The sequence below is a fragment of the Suillus paluster genome (genome assembly GCF_016628075.1).
Source record: "Suillus paluster strain FC165 chromosome Unknown EDB91scaffold_98, whole genome shotgun sequence".
NCBI classification, from domain to species: domain Eukaryota; kingdom Fungi; phylum Basidiomycota; class Agaricomycetes; order Boletales; family Suillaceae; genus Suillus; species Suillus paluster.
The window spans coordinates 121365-147779 of record NW_024537658.1 but is presented as its reverse complement, the minus strand read 5'-3'; the positions used below and the strand labels follow the sequence as shown (position 1 = coordinate 147779).

At 44.2% G+C, this 26415-nt stretch overlaps 9 protein-coding genes across 9 annotated transcripts; 5 read left to right on the top strand and 4 right to left on the bottom strand.

Moving 5' to 3' along the window:
- Nucleotides 1-2179: 2179 nt before the first annotated feature.
- On the top strand, nucleotides 2180-3549 carry EDB91DRAFT_1086568 (uncharacterized protein; the record flags this gene model as incomplete). The annotated part of the gene is made up of 3 exons (XM_041316066.1): nucleotides 2180-2279; nucleotides 2799-3154; nucleotides 3349-3549. 3 exons carry the CDS (start codon nucleotides 2180-2182, stop codon nucleotides 3547-3549), a joined length of 657 nt encoding a protein of 218 aa, XP_041171665.1.
- Nucleotides 3550-5087: 1538 nt separating this feature from the next.
- On the top strand, nucleotides 5088-6654 carry EDB91DRAFT_1086567 (uncharacterized protein; the record flags this gene model as incomplete). The annotated part of the gene is made up of 8 exons (XM_041316065.1): nucleotides 5088-5151; nucleotides 5218-5272; nucleotides 5594-5741; nucleotides 5855-5933; nucleotides 5986-6023; nucleotides 6068-6244; nucleotides 6293-6433; nucleotides 6490-6654. 8 exons carry the CDS (start codon nucleotides 5088-5090, stop codon nucleotides 6652-6654), a joined length of 867 nt encoding a protein of 288 aa, XP_041171664.1.
- Nucleotides 6655-7845: 1191 nt separating this feature from the next.
- Nucleotides 7846-9358, top strand: EDB91DRAFT_1339536 (uncharacterized protein; the record flags this gene model as incomplete). Its single annotated transcript, XM_041325671.1, has 6 exons — nucleotides 7846-7965; nucleotides 8212-8284; nucleotides 8560-8571; nucleotides 8901-8993; nucleotides 9065-9221; nucleotides 9255-9358. 6 exons carry the CDS (start codon nucleotides 7846-7848, stop codon nucleotides 9325-9327), a joined length of 528 nt encoding a protein of 175 aa, XP_041171663.1. The 3' UTR covers nucleotides 9328-9358.
- Nucleotides 9359-10335: 977 nt separating this feature from the next.
- On the bottom strand, nucleotides 10336-12030 carry EDB91DRAFT_1254062 (uncharacterized protein; the record flags this gene model as incomplete). The annotated part of the gene is made up of 13 exons (XM_041323748.1): nucleotides 10336-10626; nucleotides 10681-10732; nucleotides 10792-11029; nucleotides 11080-11214; nucleotides 11273-11332; nucleotides 11383-11413; nucleotides 11497-11528; nucleotides 11579-11592; nucleotides 11651-11679; nucleotides 11735-11773; nucleotides 11828-11842; nucleotides 11894-11913; nucleotides 11964-12030. The coding sequence occupies 13 exons, from the start codon at nucleotides 12028-12030 to the stop codon at nucleotides 10336-10338; spliced, it is 1023 nt and encodes a 340-aa protein (XP_041171662.1).
- A 1496-nt stretch (nucleotides 12031-13526) lies between these two features.
- EDB91DRAFT_1165022 (uncharacterized protein) lies at nucleotides 13527-15217 on the bottom strand. Its single transcript, XM_041319946.1, has 5 exons — nucleotides 15019-15217; nucleotides 14824-14960; nucleotides 14635-14766; nucleotides 14505-14585; nucleotides 13527-14457 (listed from the first exon to the last, which is right to left on the bottom strand). Exons 1-5 carry the CDS (start codon nucleotides 15136-15138, stop codon nucleotides 13584-13586), a joined length of 1344 nt encoding a protein of 447 aa, XP_041171661.1. The 5' UTR covers nucleotides 15139-15217; the 3' UTR covers nucleotides 13527-13583.
- Nucleotides 15218-15472: 255 nt separating this feature from the next.
- On the top strand, nucleotides 15473-17684 carry EDB91DRAFT_1350397 (uncharacterized protein). The gene is made up of 16 exons (XM_041326060.1): nucleotides 15473-15546; nucleotides 15602-15909; nucleotides 15972-15981; nucleotides 16032-16051; nucleotides 16111-16143; nucleotides 16194-16226; nucleotides 16303-16377; nucleotides 16428-16455; nucleotides 16512-16544; nucleotides 16594-16667; nucleotides 16721-16799; nucleotides 16850-16927; nucleotides 16983-17093; nucleotides 17156-17196; nucleotides 17251-17276; nucleotides 17333-17684. Exons 2-16 carry the CDS (start codon nucleotides 15859-15861, stop codon nucleotides 17490-17492), a joined length of 852 nt encoding a protein of 283 aa, XP_041171660.1. The 5' UTR covers nucleotides 15473-15546; nucleotides 15602-15858; the 3' UTR covers nucleotides 17493-17684.
- Nucleotides 17685-17689: 5 nt separating this feature from the next.
- On the top strand, nucleotides 17690-19870 carry EDB91DRAFT_1208389 (uncharacterized protein). The gene is made up of 2 exons (XM_041320735.1): nucleotides 17690-17855; nucleotides 17916-19870. The coding sequence occupies exon 2, from the start codon at nucleotides 17923-17925 to the stop codon at nucleotides 19633-19635; it is 1713 nt and encodes a 570-aa protein (XP_041171659.1). The 5' UTR covers nucleotides 17690-17855; nucleotides 17916-17922; the 3' UTR covers nucleotides 19636-19870.
- A 2340-nt stretch (nucleotides 19871-22210) lies between these two features.
- On the bottom strand, nucleotides 22211-22573 carry EDB91DRAFT_1061303 (uncharacterized protein; the record flags this gene model as incomplete). The annotated part of the gene is made up of 1 exon (XM_041314432.1): nucleotides 22211-22573. A coding segment is annotated over one exon (363 nt), but the record flags the coding sequence as incomplete, so codon positions are not given.
- Nucleotides 22574-24903: 2330 nt separating this feature from the next.
- Nucleotides 24904-26415, bottom strand: EDB91DRAFT_1339533 (uncharacterized protein; the record flags this gene model as incomplete). Its single annotated transcript, XM_041325670.1, has 6 exons — nucleotides 24904-25007; nucleotides 25041-25197; nucleotides 25269-25361; nucleotides 25690-25701; nucleotides 25977-26049; nucleotides 26296-26415. The coding sequence occupies 6 exons, from the start codon at nucleotides 26413-26415 to the stop codon at nucleotides 24935-24937; spliced, it is 528 nt and encodes a 175-aa protein (XP_041171657.1). The 3' UTR covers nucleotides 24904-24934.

Sequence of the window (26415 nt, the reverse complement as noted above, 5' to 3'; positions counted from 1 at the left end):
AGGTCTATTGGGTGAGCCTTTCATCATATACAGTGGCTCAAAAAAATGTCCACATGTTTGTGCTATTTTCACTATTTACATTATTGTATATGAATGGAAAGGTAGACCGGGGATATGCCAGTGGGGTACTCTGTAGTACTCCTTTGGGCATGAATTTGAGCCCTTGCCCGTGGGAATTTATGGTAATGTGGTGGCACTATAAGCCTTACAAAATGATGACTCATGTGGACAGTTTTTTGACCCTAGATTAAAATATATAAATCATTAGTTATGACACCATAAAGTCATGCCACTATTAAATAAATTATGAAGTGGTGTCATTATGACATTATTAAACCTATCTCTAAGTATATAATGAAGTGTGTCCCATATATCATAGTCATAATCACCATGAAAACCATCTCCTCTGCTCAAAGGGATAATATCCTTTCTCTGTCTACTACTGGCCTCTCTACTTGTCAAATAGCCTCTAGAACTGGTTTATGTAAGTCTACTGTAGCCAACCTCATCAAAGAATGTCACCCAGACAAGGAAAACTCCAGTGGAGGTCGTCCATCCAAACTCACCTCTACTGATAGGAGGGATTATCCAACATATCACCACAGGAAAGGCTGATAATGCCGTCCAAGTCACTCATCATATCAATTCCATCATTCCTACTCCAGTTTCTTCACAAACAGTGAGGAATGTCCTAAGGAAGCCAATCTTAGGGCTGTAAAAAGAAGAAAAAGCCTCTTCTTTCCATCACTCATAGGAAGAGAAGACTAGCCTTTGCCCTAGCCCATCAAAACTGGACTGTAGAGGACTGGAAGCAGGTCATAGGTCAGATGAGACTAAAATCAATAGAATTGGGTCAGATGGGAAGGTACATGTGTGGAAAAAGAAGGGGGGCCCTCTTACAGACAGAGAGATTAATGGAACTCTCAAGTTTGGAGGAGGTTCTTTAATGGTATGGGGATGTATGGGGTGGAATGGTGTGGGATTGCTTGCAGAAGTTGAGGGGAGGATGGATGCTGAGCAGTATATGGATATCCTCCATTATCAGCCTTTCCTGTGGTGATATGTTGGATAATGACCCTCCTATCAGTAGAGGTGAGTTTGGATGGACGACCTCCACTGGAGTTTCCTTGTCTGGGTGACATTCTTTGATGAGGTTGGCTACAGTAGACTTACATAAACCAGTTCTAGAGGCTATTTGACAAGTAGAGAGGCCAGTAGTAGACAGAGAAAGGATATTATCCCTTTGAGCAGAGGAGATGGTTTTCATGGTGATTATGACTATGATATATGGGACACACTTCATATATACTTAGAGATAGGTTTAATAATGTCATAATGACACCACTTCATAATTTATTTAATAGTGGCATGACTTTATGGTGTCATAACTAATGATTTATATAATTTTAATCTAGGGTCAAAAAACTGTCCACATGAGTCATCATTTTGTAAGGCTTATAGTGCCACCACATTACCATAAATTCCCACGGGCAAGGGCTCAAATTCATGCACCAAAGGAGTACTACAGAGTACCCCACTGGCATATCCCCGGTCTACCTGTCCATTCATATACAATAATGTAAATAGTGAAAATAGCACAAACATGTGGACAGTTTTTTGAGCCACTGTATGTCAATGAATATAATTAATGCACTTCCCCAAGGTCACACTATCTGCAAATTATGCCTCATAATGTGCCCAATCCATTGTTGAGGTTCTTGTATCGCTTGGCAAGATCAGTACCTTTGTTATGTGCAGTGTCTGAACATTGGCCCCTGTGATCCTGCCACTGGGATGCATGTGTTGAAGTGTGCCAAGTATGTAGACAGTACCCCTATAGGTAGTATCATTCCTCTTCGCCAACTCTGTGCATTTATTAGTATCATCCCTCATCTGGGGGATGTGGTGGATGTACGATTGACTTTGGCTATGTCTATGCATTACTGCTAGGATTTTCGCTTGAACAAATATTTTGATAAGGACTTTTATTATGCACTTCACTATACTACCCCAGATAGCTAGATATCAAATTTTTGGATACCAATGCTACTAGTGTGTGTACTGTTTTAAATGCACTGCCAATTTTAATATTATCAAATCAATGAATTTCTATGTAGCTTACTGAAAGAACAAGAGTGCCACGCTGCCAGTGACAACAGGACAACAAATAGCACCTCCCATGTCAACATCTTTCACCAACTATCTTCTAGTGGCTGTCAGTACTGTCACCATCCATCCCATACATTGCACAAAGGATGAAATGGATATACTCATGAAGAGTGAGTTGGGCCTGCAAGACAAAGATCCCTGGGTTCTGTGGGAGGAGGACCTCTAGCCTAAGACCTCCATCCTTATAAGCCTTGTCCCTCATTCAAATCTCAACAAATTGGAAATCAAGAGGATCACTTACATCAAACAAGTACCAGGAAGCCACACTTAAATACATGGGGCTCCTGTTTTTGATAAGGAATGGCGGCTCAAGGATGCTTTTCAGAGGAAATGCAAGGTGCCAGCTAGGCATACTTGGCTGCAGGATCAGACTGAGTCACAGACAGATACCGACATAGAAGGAGATTCAATGCTAGAGACAGAGGGTAGCTTGGGGCAGCAGGCTTTCATCAAGGCTGGAATGAAAAGAGCAAAGCCTGTAGGAGAAACAGAGGAAAAGAATTGGGAGTGTCTTTTCTGGGCTGTATACTATCACATGCATGAGCTGCTCAAGGAGCAAATCCCAGAGCACAATGCTGATGGATTGCAGCCCTCATCATCATAGCGCTCGCACATTTTGCCCTTCACAGAAATGGCAGCTCTCCAGTACTGGTCTTCAGAATTTGCTACCAATCCCATGCCAGACACTACCAATTTGTGGAAGCCTGATCTTGTCCTCCTGGATTACAGGCTCAGAAAGTTCAGTTTATTGGAAAAGTCCTGGAAAACATCCTCACAGGAGTTGAGATCACCCAATCTGACCTCTCTGTTGATTGCAAATACCTTTGTTCTTGGGGGTTGCTACCAAGGGTTATCTGATGATGCGGGAGCAACTGTGGTGTTGTTTTATCCTACTTTTGGTATCTCTAAGTTCAAACTCTGTGCTCATTATATGGATTGTTCTGGCATGGTGATCTCAAAACCACTCCCGATCGTTACATCCCCTGTATGTTTTGTTGACGTGTTAAATACCATCACTTAGCAAATTACCCTTCCCTTGGCTTTGATCCAACAATCCATATCTGCAACCTCTTGCAACACCATTCCAATCAAGCTAATTTACCGAACAGCTTGATGCCATGCTTCCTGGGGCGATAGGTTGGGTTTATGACAATGATGAGAATGTGTACTTGATCATAGATATTCTATGGAAAAGCTGTGGACTTTTCAAGTGGGGAACCGTCTGCTATCATGTTCAAGACAAGTTTTAATCAGGAGTATGCACTGAAGGATTGTTGGGTCGATGAGGATGTCAAAGACATTGAGATACGGCTTCTCAAAGCGGTCAAATTGCATCCCAAATGTGGTTCAACTTGGGAAATATTGGGATGTGCTGTATGATGGGCAGCCCAACTCCACACCAACATATTGTAGTCATTGCTTGACATTCAAATTTGAGAAAAAAATCCATTGGTGTACTCTCTTGACACCCTGCAGGCTCCCATGACACACTTCAACAATGTACCTGAGTTAATTGGGGTTTTCGTGACCTTGTTGTTGGTGAGTTCCTTTCACAATCACCTGAAGTCCTCTGTAATCACCATGAGTTGTAGCCCACAAGGCAATGGTAGGCTGATGTGTCCTTCATGGAGACCTCAGCCCCAACAATGTTATTATTTACAGAGGAAAAGGCTATTTTATAGACTTTGACCATGCAAAGTTTCTCAATGATGATGGAAAAGCAGACGCGAGTCCACATGGTACTGTGCATTATAATGTCACAATTATTTCTGCTTGCATTAACCTCATGGTTTATAGGGAACTGTACCATACATATCCTTTTGCATTCTCTGCCTAATGGGGAGATGGCCCTTTTGGTCGAACATATGCCCTGCAATGATCTTGAGTTGCTCTTTTACATCCTGCTCAAATTCACTGTGATGTATCTAGGACCGAAAGGTGCACTGACCCCCCCAACCTAGCGAAGAAGCTTTGTGACGGGACACCATTCAGAGGTGGGGGCTCACCTATGAGAGCATGACCTGTGATGGTCTTGTGACCAGCAGTATGTGGAAGCGGGGAATTCATCCATGGTCTGGGCTGACCCACCATTAATCACCCTGTACTTTATCCTCTGCTGCCCCCTCCTTGAAGAGTGGCATTGTGCAATCTCTCTTGCAAGCACTCAGTCAATTACCCTGTCTCACGATAAAATCTGCAATATTCTAATGCGGGGCTTAAGTATGATCAGTCAGCAACTTGCCCAGATACCTCCTCCTGCACCTCCATCTGTGCTGGAACCAACCCTGCATCTACATCACAGCAGGTTGCAACCATCACCATATCGCAGACAGTACCTCCTATACCACCATCTGTGCCCGCCAGCATGCCAACTGTCGCCCAGTCACTTCCTGATCTTCCCTTAGCTGTTTGTCGGGCTCGTCGTTTCAAAGCCAGCACCTGTCAAACACTAGTTGGCTGGTTTGGTTTTTCTCTCATTGTATACATATATGTAGAGTATGCCCTGTGACACCACACTCACTACATCCGATATCTCATGTTTATTCTTCATTTAACACCCCACAAATGTGAGCTCTACCTACATGTAGTGCTTTGTATAATGTACACTTCCCAGCTTACATAAGTCCCTGTGGTTATATTTTGGGATGTTGTCCAACCTCAAACTTTGTCAAGTTCTATCCATACATCCAAGAAGAAAGCCAGGCACACTTCTCCCAGATGGTCCTTGAGTCCCCACAATTCAAGGATGAGGAAGGTCACCAATACAGCACATGAAGACACTGATGGTTCTCGACGGCCTCATATTGTGATGAAGATGGCAATACTCACATGGATCTCGACCAGGGGAATTTTGACAGCCAAGTCTTGGATGACGATCCTACTCATCATGAAGCCACAGACACTTTTGATGTCCTTGAATGCCATCAAACGAAAAATGGATGATGCAAAGCTCCCTCCCCGACTCATTTAGCACACATCCATGTAAGTTTTCATTTTACTTATTATGCACAATTACTGATCTGTCCCCCAGTCTTCTCATGAACACAGGTCTACCCATCCATGTGAGACTGGCTCAAAGTCTCATCAGCATTCACCCAGTCATGTAAGTTCTTGTGACTTCAGGTCTGTTGTTTTTCATTTATTGTATTAGGGATCTCGTCGCCCCTTCCTCGAACAAGCACACACTTCTTCCTCTTCCATGCACTTGACCCATGGACACGCACCTCACAGAGCACCATCTGAAAAAATCACATCAACCCACATGCGGCCAGATATTCTACCTGCACACCTCTCTGTTACTCATTCAAAGTCCCCTCAACACTTACCTTGTTCTTTCTCCTTCTGCAAACTGTCTCCTTGTCCGTGCTCTCCAACTCAGTCTATAGTTTCTTTCAGTCACAAACTGCCCTCCTCTCGTGGACAGTCTTTGGCACAGTCTCTGCCCAGGCATTCTGCTCAGCCAGATCAGACACCTTCTCCTGCTCCTAGTTCAAACCGATCTCACTCTCGTAGGGCCACACCTGTTCAATGCAGCAAATCCGGAGATGGTGCATGGTGTACCATCCAACAAGGTAATCCCTCAAAGCTCAGCTTCTATTCAGTGTCTTGGCAAGCTTTCCTGCAGCAAGTGAAGTTGGGAATGTGGTTGCAGGGAGTTTTATTGCATCCTCTTCCAGCTCATCAGGATGCGGTATCACTGGTACAAGAAGTTTTGGATACCATATTATGGACATACCACATTAAAAAGCTGAAGCTTGACAATGGTAACTTGCCCTGCACCATCAGAAGTTGCTCCAATTTGATGTCCTTGTGAAGGTTATTTCCCAGAGTATAAAATGCTGATGCCACAACTGGTAAGTACTGAGCTTAAATACAAACTTCACTAATGAACCAACAGCTCTGTGATGACCTGTTCACCTTTTGTATGGAGCTCAAAAAAATTGTGATATTTATTGCGAAGCAATTATACGGTATATTCTTAAAGGGCAACTCAATGCACAAGGAGCATGTCAGGGAAGCAGCAGCTAAGCTCCTGAAGACCAGTGAATATCTTCGGCTCCCTGACTCTTCTGAGGTCAGTGACAACATCATGGTGTGCGACATTCATTATTGACATTTGCAGGGAAAATATACCAATTTTGTGTCACAAGTCCTCAAGGAAGCCTGCCTCAGTTTTTACTATGGCAATGGTAAAAAAGCACTCAAACTAACTGATGAATTTCAACACAAAATTTTTGTCAACAGCCTTATTCTGGTGGCCATGGTCATAGGCTTTGGTTTTATTAATTTTTATATTCATTGCTGATCAATGCTTAACAGATGAAGGGTGTTCTCTCCAGCTTCCACAACAGTGGTACTGACAAGGTGCCTGACCTTACCACTGACATGTGCAGGGCTGACTTCAACACACTGCAAAAGTCTATCAACAAGTTGATGGTCATTCCCAAGTGGCATGTTGAGCTTGAAGAGATGCTGAGGGAATAGGCCAAGGAGGGGATGATAGGTGGACTTCACAATGACTTGGACAACGCAGCGGTGTGGGGAATTCCCCCACTGTAGATGTAAAACCCCATCCTTTCTGCATCGTCTCACATCAGTTCTGCATATTCCGCACGTTCTGCATTTCCTGTGCATTGTCCAGTGGGTTCCGCATTCCCACGCATCCTTTGGAACCCGCCCGCACCATCCAATATTCCCGCACATCGTCGGACAACCTTCACATGTCCTGTCCCCATCCTTCCAGGTCCATTGGTATGCTGTACCTCTCTTCCTGTTGCTTCTAACATTATCCAGATCACACTGACACATGCCCTTATGGCACGAACCCCTATTCCGGAGTATTGCGCCCATGTGCACTGCCTGCCTTCACTTCCGCTTCCTGAGAAGTTTACTACCTGTACCTCAGTGTTCCTTGAAAATAATCTTCCCTTTAAGTAGTGGTACTCAGGGCTTGGGTGTTTTTTGTTGAATCCCATCTTTTACCTTCCCACTTTTCCTTCACCTTACTAGAGGACTGCTTTGACTTATGCCCACTATCAATCTAACCTTGTGATATACTTCCCTCGACTTGACCTGCGAGTTCCGATGAATCAGTACGTTCCGTGCTTTATCCGTTCAAGTTCTGTTTCATTCTGTTCCATTCCACTTGAGTTCCGCTTGTTCCACTTGAGTTCTGCTAGTTCCACTAGTTCCACATTTTTGCAGATCCTCATCCTACCTGCAGTAGGGTTGATTAGGGTTTTTTAGACAGAGACTAGTACTCCCCAGTAGCAATCCCCTTTAGGGTTGAACGTGCTTGTTCCCAAGTGAGGCAGCAGGCAGCAAAGACCCAACTTTGTAGTAGATCGATTTCTCGCTGCTGCACTTGTTGTACCTACAGCGGGCAGCGAGGATATCAATATCATCATTTAGTAGATTTTTTGAGCCATTACAATGTCATTTGCACAGCATGTTTGATCTGTCTACAATAATCTGGTCTGCCTGTAATGTCAAGTTTGTCTACATTGTCCAGTGTGTCCAGTCTGTCAATATTGTGCCTTTCTGTATGGATTGTAAGGCTTTGTGACAGGATTGTAAAGAAGGGACTTAGCTGTGGGATTGTACTGTTTGTACAAATCTGTACAAATCTGTACAAGGTTCCCCTAGTTTGCTGATGAGTTTTTCTCCTTGCATCTCATGGCTTCTGGCAAGAAGAAGACTCAAAGCAGCAGTCAAGGCTGGTGGTGGGCAGAATTTACAGAACATCCTGGCTACGAGAGTTCTGAACCAGCATCAATGGTGCAGCAGAAGGCAAAGGTAATTTGCACCAGACTACTTGAGCACCATGTTGCAGCAGAACAGCTTTGTGATCAAAGTGAGATACAGTTTGGATTGTGGGATCATGTACAAGATGAGCATGCAATTAAGGGAGCAGGTATTAACTTCCTCTCACAAATTTTACTATTGTCATTTGCTAACACTTACTACATCAGGAAAAACTATATCTCTATATAGAGGACCATCCTCTATATAGCCCCGATAGCACACCACAGCTCTATACAGTCTATCGCAAGCTATCACAGCACTATAGACCAGTATAGACATCATGAAAGTCTATATATTACCATAAAGTTTGGTAAGTGTATTTAGAAGTAAAACATTTCAACAACTATAGACCCCAGTAGACTGTGGGAACTTTTTTCGATGAAAACCAAAGTTGTAGTCCTTGTCTAGGGAAGTCTATCCATAGTCTTATGACTTCAATAGGTTAAGATCCTAGTGAGTTATAAGGAAAATACTCGAAATTGAAGGGTTCAAGAAAGCAACTTGACCATGGGAACCTTTTTCGATTAAATCAAAGTTGTAGTCCTTGTCAAGGGAAGTCTATCCATAGTCTAATGACTTCAATAGGTCAAGATCTTAGTGAGTTATAAGGAAAATACTTGGAATTGAAGGGTTCAAAAGTGTTAAGGTACACCTTATTTATGTAAGCAAAAATGCGAAAATTCACCTTATGTGTATTCAAAATCCTAATGCTAACAGTCAATTTCATTGTCTTTTTCTTACTGTCATAATCCTAGTCCTATTAACCAAAAACTCGAAAATTCACCAAGTCTTGTGTTGTGGCTTTGTTTGGCACTGCTTATGTAAGCAAAAATGCGGTCAACCAACAAGTCTTTTCCCATTCTTTCCTTCCCCCCCCACTGCCCCCTCATTAGATTATCTTCCATATTTTTCTTACAATTTTCGAGTTTTTGCCTCTCTTCTCTTCTTCTTGCTTCTCTATCCTTCTCTTGGTGTTGATGTTGTTGGTGCTGGTACTGGTGCTGGTGCTTTGAACTCTGGTAAGTCTCCCTCCATAATTTTCGCATTTTTGACTATTTGACTAATCTTTTTTCTAACCCTCTCCTTCTAGCTCTCTTCCCTCCTGCTCCTCCTCCCCCCAACTATTTTCGCATTTTTGACCATTTGGCAAGTCTTTTCTCTGACTCTCACTTCCTCCTGTCTGATCCTCTCCTTCTAGCTCCCTTCCCTCCTCTTCCCTCAAGAATTTTCGCAATTTTCACTATTTGGTAAGTTCTTTCCTCTCTGATTCTTCCTTCTAGTTCTCTTGCCTCTTCCTCCTGTAATTTTCGCATTTTTGCCTGTTTTGTAGTTATTAGTTTACATGTATTGTAGTAGTTGAAATATAATTTGGAATTTTCGCTTTTTTTTTAATTTTGAGAACACTATCATGGCAACAAACAGCTATTAAGAGAAATTTTTGCTTTGTGTTTTGAGCTATAATAGCTACAATAGTTGTGGTATGTTCCACCCAGCTATAGCAACTTTAATAGAGCTATATAGCACTATACACTGGTGTAGTAAGCCTGCACAATTGGGCACTTGGCTATATGAGCTATAGGGCTATGGAGTCTGTATAGCAGTCTATAGTGCTATGGGTGGCTATATAGCCTTACCACATTTTCCTGATGACGTTATGCTCTTTCCTGTACACCAAGAGACTGGGTTAGTTACGAGATGTTCCACATAATCTCAGCTTGCGACTCGGTACTACTACCAAGAGTGGGTAGGCAGCTGCTTAGCGCTTAGTCCTTAGTACCAGTAGAGAAAATTAATTTGCATATATTGACCTATTCTCTCTCCATATCTGCCAGAGCACCAAATAACTTCCATAAATACCACGACGAAACTTCGAACATAATCCTCTGCTCCTTCAGAATACTTGACAAGCATTTCCCATGCTACACACTACTACTAGTTGACACATGTATGCGCTCCTGGAAGACAATTGAAGCCATGCCAGTTGCTGAGTCGGAGTCTGTTATGCTGATGGTAATCAGAGGAGGTTTCAAGTCAATCAATCTACTAGAGGTGGCACTCTAGAGAAGTCAAAGGAATCAAGATGGATTCACTAGTGTCTAACTAGTAGTCTGAGGATGTATTTGGGTAATTCCAGCGTAGGTCAAGATGAGGAATCATTGAGACTATGACCTGCTTATATACGATAGTAAGTCAGGGTCCAGGGTCTAGGGTAAGTAAGTAATATGTCCATATAAGTATAGATGAGTGTCCATGGGAATACACATGGTGTATGCATGTTAAGGGTCTGTGAGAATACACTAGGTATCAGCATGTAAGTAATATCCGAGGACTTGCTGAGGACAGATCAAGATTGATCTCAGATCAATGAATAGGGTTGTGCACCTGTGATAAGGTGAAGTCAGAGAGTAACCCTAGATAGGGTGATATCGGGAAATAGTGATACTGTGACATGGTGCCAATGTGAAGAGGTGAAGATGTGCAAAGGTGAAGAGGAAAATGAAAGGTGTCACAGACAACCGTAACAGAGTCGGCCATGAGCTTAGCGTTATATTCTCGAACACTAAGGATGAGGCGTGGTCCCAGCACAAACATCTGCATGGCCAAGAGAATTTGAAGGATACCAACATATGTAGATCCTGCGGAAAGTGACTCCTACAGAAATGATGAGTACTAGTACTGGTCATATGCAGAGGTAAATCAGTATACCGCGAGCATCGGAGAGAGATAACCAACCTGGAGAGAAGCAACAGCAGCAAAGCTAGCATGTGCAGAACTTCAATGGCAATAATAAAAATAGTATTTACATTACGAGCTCACCTTGCAAAGTAAAGCACGTGGGATTTTATCAACACTGTGAAACAGTTCTCAATGATCGATCCTGTTGATGGTCCCAGCCGTCGCAGGTCACGGAAGTGTTTTACAGCAATCCAGACTGCAAGACACAGGGCGAGGACCTCCCATACAGCGGTGAGTATCCAAACAGCTGAAATCAGAATGTCGACGTCTCCCTCGTGATCGTAACTGCAGATATAGATGCCAGAGAAGATTAACTCCTCTGGTATTGGTCTGGTCAGCATGACCCTTTGATACATAACTAAAGCTTACCCCCTACAACATACTTGAATCCTCTTGCGGTGAGCACTCCACAGGCGATGTTGACAGCCAGGAAGATTACAACGAGAAAGATAAGCATCTTTCTCGATCCCTGATACATAGCATATAACCGAGCAATCATGATGACTTGTATGATGTTTCAGTCGAGTCAATATCACCGAGATATTGCAGCTGAGTAGCTCACCATCTAGCATGGCAGTTACGACTACATTTGTCCAATTTAATGCAAAGTTCATGTTGTTGCCTGAAACACCCAATTAGTGATCATCCTAGGATGAAACACCCCAAACAAACTCACAGCTGTTGCCATCATTATACCAACACGCTGGACGGGAGTTTGACTCACCCCTACATAGGAACGCAATTAGTTGGACGCGCATAGTAGCAAGCATCCGTGCAGACACTCACTATATCTGTCAGCGAAACCGATGGAAGGCCTACTGCATGCCGTTGGTCAGAAGAAGCAAACACAAGTGCATATGAGACCTACCCAACATGTTGATACTGATTGTGACAGACATCTTATCAGCACATCCCCACCTTGTTAACCTTGCAAACATACACAGTGTAAGGTATTCCAATGTAGCGCACCTAGAATATTTCGATGTCAACACAACTAGCCAACTGCGCGCATAACATCACGTACAGTGACATATAGAATCGTCATGAGGGACCAGTATTGTCTCTGCCCCGGATTAATTGTATCATTCTGTTGTTCTTTTGATGTAACTCTGCTTACCCAGATGAGTTCAATCTATAACACCATTTCAGTAAGATGACTGCTCCGGTAACGGCATCAACCTACCTCATGTCCGAGTGTCAGTGCTGGCAATACAATAAGGATATCAATGGTTCTTTAATACTATTTCGCTTACCCCAATCATATACCATCGCAGCGAATGAGGCAACTGTAAAACCGCCGTCAAGGTTGAATCGAGTCATTACCAACATCATCCGACTGGACCTCCACGAATCTAAAAAATAGCTGAAGAAACGATCCCAATTGAGTACCGGCCACAAGCTGGGATCGTTCGAGACTATGGTCATATTCGAGGGATGAGAGTGAGTGAGTGGGGAACTTGGTGGACATGTCACGACATTATTCGTGCTAGATATACCGTCCTCCGGCGGCGCTTGTATCGCCAAACTCGGTATAATAATCGTTCTTGCCTTCGGGCCCTTGATTGACCGATGTAAGGATTGCGGCGTGAAATAAAATAGACAGCGGAAGTTCTCGATTTGAAAGCATCAGCAAAACAGTTTTTTTCTCACCACCAAAAAATGACTTGCCACAGCTTGGTCCCCTCTGTACAGCTCGTACAGGACATTGTAGTTGGCTGATGAATGAACTGGAATTTTAACCGAGTCCCGAGGATCTACAAACCAGTGTCTCGCACAGGAAATGTTTGCAGACTGGGAACGCACTGCACTAATGCATCACACAGCCAGGTACATCTTGATCGATATCATTTACGCCATGGCATATCTAAGTGAAGACAAAAATGAGAGGACGCAGGGGAGACAAGACTCGGACACGCCTGTAGGCCTGCATGGCTGCGCAGGAAGCTCCGACTTCTGATTCTTCTAATTGTACAATCTCATGTTGATGGCCATTGTGTTTCAGTGATCTTCTTCTGGCCGGAATTGAGTCAGTGCACACGAGAGTGCTATTGAGATGACTGCTGATCATATCAGCAAAGAACTCATCACCCTCAGCAATATCATGGGCAGCTATGAAGGCTACACCGTAGTTTGATGGTTCCACCTAGGTCACATACGGATAGTCAAAATACAAGAAACAACATCTCATCTGCATAGGAAGACTCACAGTTAAGCACGCTAAGGAGCGAAAAGAACCTCCTTGATGGGCCTTCGACAGCCTTTTAGCCAATTGTACGTAAGATAAAGCCGAAACGTTTTTCCTGATGACAGCGGCGCAGCGCATGCTTTCAACGACCTACTGTATTATCCAACTTCGTGAAGTTTGTGTAGGAGGACCACAGCATCACGGACGCTCGCTTCTGCTTCATACGACCTCCTGACAGTACCTTCTCAGACTGGTGTTTTCCAAGTGCCCAATTCGCCGTTAGTAGTTTGGGTGAACTCCATGGATCCAGCTTACGGAGTAGTGAACTAGCTCTACCTAGTTCTAGCCAGACCTCCTTCCAAGCAACAACCACACCAGAAATCCCGGATAGTGCCATTGAGGAGCAGAGGATCCTGAAATTGAATATTTATCTGAATCGCTTGAGATGTCTTCTGTCTAAAGTAGCAAAAACTCACATCTCGGTTGATTACAGAGACTACCATATCTGTACTTACCAGCGCACCAACATATTTCTTGCGGAGACCTGTTTTACATACGAAACTTTATCGACGCCGCGCATGCTCGCTTCATATGAGACACGACGCGCCCGACATCGAACGACGAACATGTCGTCAAACGGTACACAGTGGTTAACTTCAGAATTTCCATTTTACAAACGACAACCACATCAAACAAGCACCACACTATCCAACACCGAAAACCCAGCAGCAACTCCACCCTCATTACTCTCCGTCCCCTTCGTTCTCACAAGCCACCCCACTTCCCTCTCCACCACCTCTTCCTCTCCGAACAAGGCGTATCCAAAGATGCCTAGCTCGGAAATGACTTCTGTGCGAATGACTTTCTTCCCTGCATTCTCATCTGAACTCAAAGGGGATGCCGCGGCGCGTACGAGGTATCCCCCTACCCCACGCGGCGTCTCGATCATCTCCATCGCGATCCATGCTTCGCGTTCTTCAGCTGGTAAAGCATCTAAGAACGCAGGGATGGCGTCGCGGTAGACGTTGTTCCCACCTCCCTCGCGTTGGGGTTTGAGTACGAGCGAGGGGGCTTTGAGGTGTGCGAGATGGGTGCCTGGGGGTGTGCTTCCTTGACCTTGTTCTGGAGCTGGGAGTGCAGCGACGATATCAGCATCCTCCGAGTCGAGCGCCCACATCCCCATCCAGGTACTGCGGATATCTGCTGCGTGTGTTGTGAGATCAAGAGCGCTTGTACCCCATCTCGAGCCTTCGTTACTGAGAAAACGTTCGAGCACCCCAGGACGGGTGAGTGCTTCTTGGACTTTCTTCCCGCCTGCTAGTTGGAGTGGAAGGGAAGGACATTTGATGGCGCGACTGCGCTCAAGGAGGAAACGCGTCTCGTAGTAAGAAGGCGTGGGGAAATCAGACGGGGTGTATGATGCCCGGAAGTAAATTGTCGAGATTTGATATCTTGAGTGGGTTGTGTTGGGAAGGGTTATGGTAAGGGCTTGCGTGCTGGGGTCGAGGGATGCGGAGGTGGCGAGCTCGGAGAGGGTTTGACGGATGATGTGGATTTGATGTCTGCTGCTTGCTTAGTTTCGGGTTTGTGCGGAGATGAATGTATGTACTTTTCCAGTAATTCGTATTCTAGCCAGCGTTGGTCGAAGACGTTACGTTCATTGGGTTGGACAACGAATAGGATGCGTGCGCTGGATTGAAGTGAGTGAGTAAATAATGCTTGGGTGGAGTTGAACTGACTCTGGGAGGCCGTATGCTCCGTGAGCTTTGGCGAGACCTTCAGCCAGTCCAGAGGTGGTGCTGTTCTCTGGGAAATTACCTGCAGTCAGGTATGAGGATGCAGAGAAGTAGGAGGTAGACGCCAGGATATGTCTATCCTACATCAGCCTCCACAAAACAAACATCCAAAATCCAACAAAATAAACGCACCTATGCATAGCAGCCGCACGCTCAGAAAGCGGACCAAAAGACGAAGAGATGGTATTAAACTCGACTTGCTTCAGCGCAAGTCTATCGTCCGCAGCGTGCAAGAGATAATCGGATCTAAATAGGCCGAGGTGTAACGGCTATATTCCGTCAGCGTCACTCCAGGAAAAGGAAGGAAAGAAGGAGTTTCAGACCCACTTGTACCACGCCATGCTCCCTGATATTCTTCCACCCCCTCCACAGCGTCCCAGTAAACTCATCCGCCTTCCCCACGCCCTCCTCAGCGCCCATCACTGTATCTAAGAACTGGGTATCCATCGCTACGCGTGCATAGAGAACATTGTATACGCTCTGCAGGGTTCTTGCAGCTTGGAACTGCGCACGGGGAAAGGGCGCAGGCAAAAGTGAGAGGGGGGCATGAATTGCGGTTGTTGGTATGCGTGGTTGGGTATTGGATTGGGATGGTGGGAGGTATAGTAATCCGTGCGAGAGCGCGTAGGTGGTTGCGGTGAGTGTTAGAGCTTCCAGCTGCTCTGGGGTAAGCTGGGGAGGCCAGGCGGAAAAGTTGAAGGAGGTGGTCATTAGTGAGCGGGGTTACGTACCGATGAGTTATAAGCGACGGAGATAAGATAACAACACGTGTTCACTGCCTCGATCCTCTACCATCATCATGGCGCAATTTTCCACCATCCAAATAATTGAAACTAGTTTAACTTTGCTTACTTCGTAAGTCGCACTGATCACTTAATCACTGAGGCAATAATGAGGTGGCGTCTCATAGTATCCCTGTTGATCAATCATATCGGTGTACACGGTGTCTTACAGTGTCCATGATCCCTCTCATGATCAGCGCTCGCTAGCGCTGATAGCCCCAGCGTTGATCTGTGTTGCGACGCTTGGCGTATGTTAGCATAGCACTAGCCAGGTCCCCGGCACCGTACTTTGCAATTGCTGCACAGCGTTCGGTTATTACGCGTCCTTATATACGCACGACGAGCAGCACGATCTACAGCCCACCTAGTGTGTCGCACGAACTTGATGAGTCACGCTACCGCTTTGTATGTTGACGCTGGCCTTCAGGCATCTAAGGTATGTGTTATCTGAAGTGTTTGATATTTTCGAGCTCTCTGATCGACTTCTGAATCACCTAGTACTTCAATGGTTTGCAGTCTTATCATTTATTTGTCGTGTCTCTGACTAAAATACCACAGTCGGGACATTTGCAATTTTAGTTAATATATTGCTTAACTCGAACTCGGGGTGGGGCTGTGAACTAATCTACTCCCCTAGATTTTCGACTACTACATCACTCTAGAGGCAGAGGTACGTGCGGTGTCACCTGATTACAAAATTATTCGATGACCATCCAAAAGTCGCTGTCGGTCTGGCACCGCAAATGGACGTTTGTACGATTTATATTCACCATATCACGATACTTGCCATTTTTTGCCATTGGGATGACATTTTATACGTGTTTATCAGTTGCTTTTTGCGACAGTTTCTTATGGCGGCCGATGGAAAGCTGCGCTTCGAACACAATACTATCCTGGTGAAAGTGTGAGTAACGAAACCCTTTACACGCGCAAATATTCATGATAGCCGTGTAGTGTGTTAGATTTGGACAAGCGTCCAACGGTCAGCGTGCACAGGTTACTACTGCACGTCGATTTACTCATTCATTCTTTACTTAGTGTTGCACATCATCTGCATTATAGCTGCAGAAGGTACGTCATGTCTCAAACGAGCCACCAAATCTGACTTATTTTTCTCTAGGATTGCTAATAACGAGGATCTACGCTTCCTGGAACAGTAAGCGTCTACTGACATTCCTACTAGTCTTTCCCGTAGTAAGTTTTTCTTTGCCATCGCCGCGAGGACCTGAGTTGACCCGAATGTCCAGGTTTGTTTCATCATCTCTTATATCATCTCGGACACTCCCCTAGTCTTCAATTCTTCGAACACGACCCAAATTAACCTACGTTTGTGAATCCGTCTTAATTTCCGTGACCGTGATGCTCACAATGTACAGCGAATCCGGGTAACTGTCTTTTCGTGGGCGGGAGAAACAGCGTCTTCGAGTACGCTGCTTTATTACTCTATGAACTGGGTTGGTCATTTCTTCTCGTCTCGTCATTCGATTCTCGAACTCACGTATGGATCAGTCCTCCTGTGCTTGATGTTGTTCATCAAATCCAGAAGATACAAAAATACTGTCGGACCGCTTCAAGAAACATTTTTCAATGATTCTGTGAGATATATGATTTGTATCATGAGTAAGATAATTCCGTTTGTAAGACTGGTCCCGTGGTGTGCTGATTTCCTTCCTCTTAACAAGTCACGTCTTCGTTTAGTATCATTCTGACTATGGTTCCCCCGGTGCGTCATTGTATGCCTGCTACTTAACTTCCATGCACTCATCGTTGAGCACAGATTACATGGGTTTCTATCACAGACTCGTAAGTACATCAACTTGAACGACCACATTACCAACTGATCACGTACACATTTCTAGTCCACAGATCGTCATCCACAGCGTCCTCGCATCTCGGATCCTTTTCAACCTACGAGAAAGTGAAGGACGCTCGCGAAATCATACAATACTATCGGATTCAGAAGTATCTGAGATGCAGTTTGATGAAGCCCAGTTCTCAACGTTGGGGGTTGAGGTTTAATGGACATCATGATGTGTCGCTGGGCTGGTCCCACCGTGTATGTATCTCATGTCCATATTAATCGACTTGCGCACTGCGATGCTTGCTTGTCTGCTTGGGACCATCACCTAGGGGGACTTTGGAGACACATTGAAAATTCTCGATGCATTACTTACAAAGTGCAGTGTGGGAACTTCCTGATTATCTCCTTTGATTCTGAAAATTATACCGTCGACTTACCATCGACCAAGAACATTCAACACGCTGAAGCCCGCCCATTCCAATTGAACAATTTGAAGGACGCAGGGAAACTAGCTTGATACGTAGTACTTAGGTGGCGCGTCAGTGTTCGGAATCTGCGTTCAACCTCTTGGACGACGAGAGGTAATTCTTCTGAGTGCTATATTCCATCTGGATTCGACTGACTAGTACTCCACTCCACAGGTTCTCCATGACGACGCTTTCTGTTCACCTGGGTGTCACCTCTAGAAGCGCAAGCGCCCTCGTGGAGCAGTGTCGCACACAAATCGACAAAGACACGGCTGCATTACTCGAGTCTGTGCGCGTCCTTCGCTCTCGCAGGAATGATCTCGCCCGTATATCTTGCCTTCCACCCGAGATTCTCGCGACTGTCTTCAAATACATCGCAGACGAGGAGGTTCTCAAGAGTTATCCCGGGCACACTCCTGAGAACACTCCCCGTTATTGTGCGCCTGCGTGTCTGATAGTCACACACGTCTGCAGGCACTGGCGCCAAGTCGCCCTCGACTTCCCAGCTCTTTGGGCATCTATCAATTGTGCCTCTGCTCGGTGGCTACCAATGATGCTCGAGAGGTCGAAAAATGATGCTTTGGTTGTCACATACAGTGCACAGGCCTTACAACCTTGTTTGGAGCAAGTGCTTTCACAGTTACCCCGAATCAAAGTCCTCCAGTTGTGCTTATTTTCATATTCGGAGGTCGATGTCGTTCTGGACTGTTTATCATCGCAGCCCGCACCATTGCTTCAAACATTCAGACTCTCGCACTGCGCGGGGCTCCATCACTCAGCGAAGCCCTGGCCCATATCAGACACAATCTTCCAAGGACGAGTACCCCGACTTCGGAGCGTCGAGCTTGTGTATTGTCCTTTCAACTGGACATCTTGTATTTTCAGCGGGCTTCGGACACTCGATGTGAGAGACACAGGCTTTGTCTTTACTTCCTCAGAGCTCCTATCAGCTCTGAGACGTATGCCTGACTTGGAGCAGCTTTCGCTCCGGCGACTGCTGATATTTCCCGAGGAAACCCAGCTCTTAGGCAAATTCCCACTCTCTCAGTTGAAACATATAGCGCTAGATTACATCCTTCCCCTCACATCCGTCGTAACTCTCTTCGCACATCTGGCCCTTCCCATTGATGTCACCGTCGCTCTAAACCTCGCAGGAACCGTCCAAGGTCCTCAAAGCTTTTCCGAACTACTTTCGGCCATGGATAAAGATCCTAACGAATTTGGTTCCATCATTCGGTCTCTGCGCACCAGCGTTTTATACGGTGAATTGGGTATCCAATTCAGCACATCAACGACGTTTAGATCTAATCATTCCTGGAACCCTCGTGACGACAATATATATGACGATGATATACGACTCTCGATCCAATTCGAATCTGGAGAGTTACAGCCAGGCGTTGTATTTGACGCAAGTCGGATCATCGCGCAGCACAAAATCCAAAACTTGTTTGTCTCATCGCTCCTTACCAGTGATCTCCCAGAAAATTTCTGGCGCGCTGGGTCCGTTAACCTCCCGGAGCTCAAAGTTATTCATCTGACCGGGCCCTCGGTTGGAGGTTTAATTGCTACGCTTTGCATTGAAGGTGCACAGACCTCAGATATAATGTATCCCTCGCTCCATGCCATAGAGCTCGAGAATATTGACTTCGAATTTGAGGAACCTGAAAAACTTTGGGACATCATCACAATGCGGGCTAAACACGGTGCCTGTATACGCAGACTCCGATTCGCGATGTGCATGAACTTGATGGCCAAGCAGGTGCAACTCCTGGAGGAAGTGGTTGCAGATGTTGATTGGGATGGGCATGAAGAGTCAACAGAGTCGTCGAAGCGTGACAGCTACACTTGCACCTGGAACCAATATCCTGATTCTGATGAGGACTCGGAGGACTAGTATCATGTATTCCGATTGTTTTGACTTAGCTCCGGACTCGTCTGTCATCGCCCTCGATACCATTAACCTGAATTTGGAACACTTGTTGCGAGGATCATAGATGCACTCTGGAGTCTGGCAATGGACACCTGTATCAAAACCCAAAAGATAACGACACGTGTTCGCCTCGACCCTTGTCTCACCAGTCCCTGTAGGATTGATGCATCATATCTGCTAGTTAGGGGACAAAGCTAATACATCAACTATGCTAGTTAGCATAGGTAGTGATGCATCAGAATATGCCGGCTGACGGATTAGGCTGTACTGTCAGCCACAGAGCCACATTCGCATTTTTAGCCAACTACTGTGAGAACTTCCCCACAACACCCAAAACATAGCCCATTTTGGTCATTCTCCATAATATCAACCTTTCCCACACCCTCCCCAGTCCATCCCTGGCACACCACCACACCATTATTAGATACAGGCTGCATTTGAGTAGTTTTATAGGCTATATACACATAATAGAACATAATAGACCGCTTTTTCTGTCTATTTTTGCACACATACTTGGTACAGAGCCTCTGCAAGTGTGACATAATAGAAAACATATCAAAAACAGTTACACATTTTTGCCCCTTTTGTATGGTGGTGCTCTAGAGTGTTTATCATATGTCTATGAAAATATATGAACTGATCCCAGCCCTTATTTGCCCCCTAGAGCACCCTATATCACCTGCTGTGCTGTACTAGCATAAAATAGAAAATAGCTACGCATTTTTTGGGCTTTAGGTACATAGACTTGGAAATATGATCCCCAGCATCCCTTGAATAATATAAACAAATGTCAAGAGCCTATGTCAACAGGATTGGTCCCTGTGGTGCTATGTGCTTACCCTCTCCTGGTAGTTCACCCCCTGGGAAAGTTTTTTACCGTGGCTCCGGCCCTCCAGGATGGTAGGGGACCTGTTCCTATTGATATCTAGTATTTAAATTGCATGGCTGCATTATAATAGCAACATAATCCTTCTCTACAATGAAATATCTCCTCCTGGCTATACTGCTGCACACTTTTGCATTTGTGAGGTTTTTCACTACATTATCATTGCACAAACTATCCAAACTGTTTATATTTCACTTCTAGTACATATATAAAGTCCTCCCTTGGTCAGGATCAGGAAGAAATAGATCAGAGTACTGATATCAGGGATATGTCAGCCATATTTACTTCTAGGGTCTCACGAGGATGCATCTGTGTAGTCAGACACTTGCTATATGTTGGACATATACTCATGATACCACCTCTGAATTTGTAGAAAGATCCATTCACAACTAACTGAGTGATAAGCAAAGTAAATGTGTGATAAAGTAATGCATCACATTCCCTAATGGAGAAAATGGCTAGCTAGCAATGTTGATTAATGCATGACAAAACACTACTAGTTAGCCTACTTTGATGCATCAGAATGACATACAGTGGCTCAAAAAAGTGTCTCAATGTTTGCACATTTTCATATAATTGCATCATTGTGAGCCAGGGTGTAGGAATATAATAGGGCTATAGGGACATGTCTGAATCCCTCATATCCAGGATTGAATCCGAGATATGCAGTGTGGGAAAGTGATGTCATGGAGCAGAGATATGGCTATTTTAGTTTAGTGACTCATTGAGACACTTATTTGACTTTATATCAAAATCATGGAATTAGACCACCTACACATGATGTGATCAATGACACATGTCTTAGAATATCATATGGGATGTGAAAGTATAAAAATAATAAAAATAAAGCCAAAAATCAACCTTTTTTGGCTTTATTTTTATTATTTTTATACTTTCACATCCCATATGATATTCTAAGACATGTGTCATTGATCACATCATGTGTAGGTGGTCTAATTCCATGATTTTGATATAAAGTCAAATAAGTGTCTCAATGAGTCACTAAACTAAAATAGCCATATCTCTGCTCCATGACATCACTTTCCCACACTGCATATCTCGGATTCAATCCTGGATATGAGGGATTCAGACATGTCCCTATAGCCCTATTATATTCCTACACCCTGGCTCACAATGATGCAATTATATGAAAATGTGCAAACATTGAGACACTTTTTTGAGCCACTGTATAGCCTGCTTGTCTTATGCAGTGTTTGGCTGGTCGTTGAACATTTACAAATGTTGGTGAACGTTCCCGGTGAATGTCTCTATGTCTACGGGTGAATGTGAACAGCTATGGTACCAGGAGTCCAAGGGAAAATATTATATAATCACATCTGATTGGCTAAGGCCTGCAACAGCAAACTTTTACTCATCCAAAATCTCATCTGCCTGAGGAAATTCTGGGTCATCAATACCCTCGGCATCTAAATCCAACAGCTCATATAACTCAATCTCAGTATCTAAGCCTCAGATGGCTGTCTGATAGAAAGATCCCAACCAGTCTTGAGCACAAGAGAAATTGAAGAGATCTTTGATAGGGATGCACCGGAAGTCAGAAGAATTAGCAGCCACCTCCATAATCTCAGAGGTTGTCAAAGTCTCCTCATCCTTGACAGCTTGTATAAGGTGTGCAGCAATTTGCCACAGCCCTCAGTGCTTGTGAGTCCCACTACTACACATCTGTTGGGGTTCACTGCCAAAGGCATCTGTGTCGGCCTCTGCAGTCACACAAGATGACTCTGCTGACTGGTTGATCTCAATTGTTGGGTTCTCGCAGTAACACCATTTCAGGCACTTCCTGACAGCCCCTGTATGAATGTGTTCCTCATGGAGGTGCATCTTCAGCTCTGCAAGCAGCATGAGATTTTGAGTAGAAAGCCAATTCTGCCATTTTGTGAGGATTGCACCAAAAATACTGAAAAGATGCTCACATGAGGCAGAATTTGGATAGATGGAGAGAATCTGTTGAGCAATTTTCTGGAGGGGCTTGATTTCAGAGTTGTGGTGTGAAAATTTATTCTAAATATCAAGAGGATCAACTGGTGTGCCCTATTAGCAGAGATTGGTCAGACTTGGAATATAATTCTTGGCTCTAGTAGTTGCATTACCTGATCATTTGCATGGGATACTGAGATCTGTGTATATATGTCAAGTGGCTGGAATTCAGACAAACTTTTCAGATAGTTATCAAGATCTGTGAAAAGCTCAGGTGGTGCTGTCCTGTCATAAAAATATTTCCAGAGGTGGCTGAAGAGGGACATTAGCCCAGCACAGGTCATCAGAGGAATGTTGCTGAATGGTTTGTCTTTGTAGAGCAGATTGACAATAACAGCAGCAATGAAGACTTCTTGATCAACTTGACTCCAGCGGCACTCCACACTCTCAAGGACTGCGTTTCGAGCCACAAGGTCAGTGTCATCACCAATCCTTGGGTAGTGGTAGTAGAGAAACCCAAACGAGATGGGAATATGCTCAGGTTTGGAGTGGGAAGCTTGATGAATGTTTGTCATCAGGGCAATTGGTTCCAAAAGGTTTTTCCATCTCACGGTAGTGCAATATCAGCTAAAATTGCACTATATCACGAACAAAGATATCCTCACCTAGCCATCACATGCCAGAACATTGGGTTTTTGATTATGGCAATTGCAGCTGAGGTCTTTGCTTATGACCAAGCATCCCCTGTGGATCATATATCTGCCTTGTGCTTTGTTATCAACAGCTCTAGTGTTGGCCGAACATCCAAAAGTTGCACATATGCTAAATAATGTGACAACCATTGAGTGAGAACAGCACAAATGATGGCTAATGTCTTTCCAATGGTTGACATTTGCAGCTCACAAAGGAGAGTGAGAACATGAGTTTTGCTATGAAGCCATGTGATTAATTCCTGTGTGAGGTCACCATACTGCCCATAGTCATCCTTGGCTTTGAAGAGGTCCCCCATGATAAGGTTGAACTGTAAAAAAGGTGGAGCTAACTCATATACTAGTATTATTGCATCAATAATCTACCTGATGAGCTAAACAGTCAGGTGTTACCAAGTGCAGAAATCTTGCACAAAGGAGTTGTCAAGCCTTACAAGACTCTCTGGATGCATCAGTAGTGCATGCAATAATAGTCACTCCCCACTCGCACTCGACTTGATTTATTGATTTGATCATCTGCTTGAGGAGCTCTTTAGCATGGTGTGGATCACCCAATGCATCATGAGCACAGACAGGATACAGCTAGTAATGTTTCAGGAAAGGTCATAGAACAATGTACATGATACTTATCTTTCATTTTATGGTCATCATAAAACCAAACAAATGATGGCTATTCTCACCAGTCCATCTGTCGCATTGAAGTGTTCCTACTGCACCATGACATTCTTCTTTTGCGCTCCCTTTGATATCATGCAGGACTTGTGGTATGACATGTTTTGTAAGGACCTTTGCCGACGAAACTTTTGCATGAGGAATAAACCTATCACAGAGCTTCAACCACTCTGTATTTTCGACCCATTGTAGCAGCAATCCTGTACTTGCAGTTACACGTGCTATCCCTGCTTCCCAATCTGCCTAGTCAGCCTCAGTCCAAGTTTGGCTGGTTAGCCAGTGAGCTCCGATGTGTGGAGTGACAGGCTGCAAAATAGAGTATATACACCTGAATTCAGACATTGGCGCTTTAAGGGAACTTGAAGTGGAAGGAGGGCAACATCAGACATTGAAGGACTTGGTGCATGAGAGTCGAATGCCAGTGGGTTTGGTAAAGATAACAAGCTTGAAGAGCCACTGGCAGACACCAAAGGAATAAAGAGACTGAGAGCTGGTGATGCCGATGCCGAAGAAGGAAGATAAGATGGTGTTGAATGCATGGCTGAGGAGGGCCCTGCAATCTGAGAAGAATCATGATACAACTGAGGCACAGATAGTACTGCTGCTGGTTGATGTGCTGCAAGATCACCTCATGCCTGCAACCAAACACTCTCTGTATGTAGGCCACAGTCCTGAATATGGGTCAGAAGGGTTTTAGGATGGCTGATGAGCCAGATCCATTGTGAATCCTGCTGGCCAGTAGCTCATACTACAATACATCAGGAAAATGTGGTAAGGCTATATAGCCACCCATAGCGCTATAGACTGCTATACAGACTCCATAGCCCTATAGCTCGTATAGCCAAGTGCCCAATTGTGCAGGCTTACTACACCAGTGTATAGTGCTATATAGCTCTATTAAAGTTGCTATAGCTGGGTGGAACATACCACAACTATTGTAGCTATTATAGCTCAAAACACAAAGCAAAAATTTCTCTTAATAGCTGTTTGTTGCCATGATAGTGTTCTCAAAATTAAAAATTAAAAAAAGCGAAAATTCCAAATTATATTTCAACTGCTACAATACATGTAAACTAATAACTACAAAACAGGCAAAAATGCGAAAATTACAGGAGGAAGAGGCAAGAGAACTAGAAGGAAGAATCAGAGAGGAAAGAACTTACCAAATAGTGAAAATTGCGAAAATTCTTGAGGGAAGAGGAGGGAAGGGAGCTAGAAGGAGAGGATTAGACAGGAGGAAGTGAGAGTCAGAGAAAAGACTTGCCAAATGGTCAAAAATGCGAAAATAGTTGGGGGGAGGAGGAGCAGGAGGGAAGAGAGCTAGAAGGAGAGGGTTAGAAAAAAGATTAGTCAAATAGTCAAAAATGCGAAAATTATGGAGGGAGACTTACCAGAGTTCAAAGCACCAGCACCAGTACCAGCACCAACAACATCAACACCAAGAGAAGGATAGAGAAGCAAGAAGAAGAGAAGAGAGGCAAAAACTCGAAAATTGTAAGAGAAATATGGAAGATAATCTAATGAGGGGGCAGTGGGGGGGAAGGAAAGAATGGGAAAAGACTTGTTGGTTGACCGCATTTTTGCTTACATAAGCAGTGCCAAACAAAGCCACAACACAAGACTTGGTGAATTTTCGAGTTTTTGGTTAATAGGACTAGGATTATGACAGTAAGAAAAAGACAATGAAATTGACTGTTAGCATTAGGATTTTGAATACACATAAGGTGAATTTTCGCGTTTTTGCTTACATAAATAAGGTGTACCTTAACACTTTTGAACCCTTCAATTCCAAGTATTTTTCTTATAACTCACTAAGATCTTGACCTATTGAAGTCATTAGACTATGGATAGACTTCCCTTGACAAGGACTACAACTTTGATTTAATCGAAAAAAGTTCCCATGGTCAAGTTGCTTTCTTGAACCCTTCAATTTCGAGTATTTTCCTTATAACTCACTAGGATCTTAACCTATTGAAGTCATAAGACTATGGATAGACTTCCCTAGACAAGGACTACAACTTTGGTTTTCATCGAAAAAAGTTCCCATGGTCTACTGGGGTCTATAGTTGTTGAAATGTTTTACTTCTAAATACACTTACCAAACTTTATGGTAATATATAGACTTTCATGATGTCTATACTGGTCTATAGTGCTGTGATAGCTTGCCATAGACTGTATAGAGCTGTGGTGTGCTATCGGGGCTATATAGAGGATGGTCCTCTATATAGAGATATAGTTTTTCCTGATGTAGTAAGTGTTAGCAAATGACAATAGTAAAATTTGTGAGAGGAAGTTAATACCTGCTCCCTTAATTGCATGCTCATCTTGTACATGATCCCACAATCCAAACTGTATCTCACTTTGATCACAAAGCTGTTCTGCTGCAACATGGTGCTCAAGTAGTCTGGTGCAAATTACCTTTGCCTTCTGCTGCACCATTGATGCTGGTTCAGAACTCTCGTAGCCAGGATGTTCTGTAAATTCTGCCCACCACCAGCCTTGACTGCTGCTTTGAGTCTTCTTCTTGCCAGAAGCCAT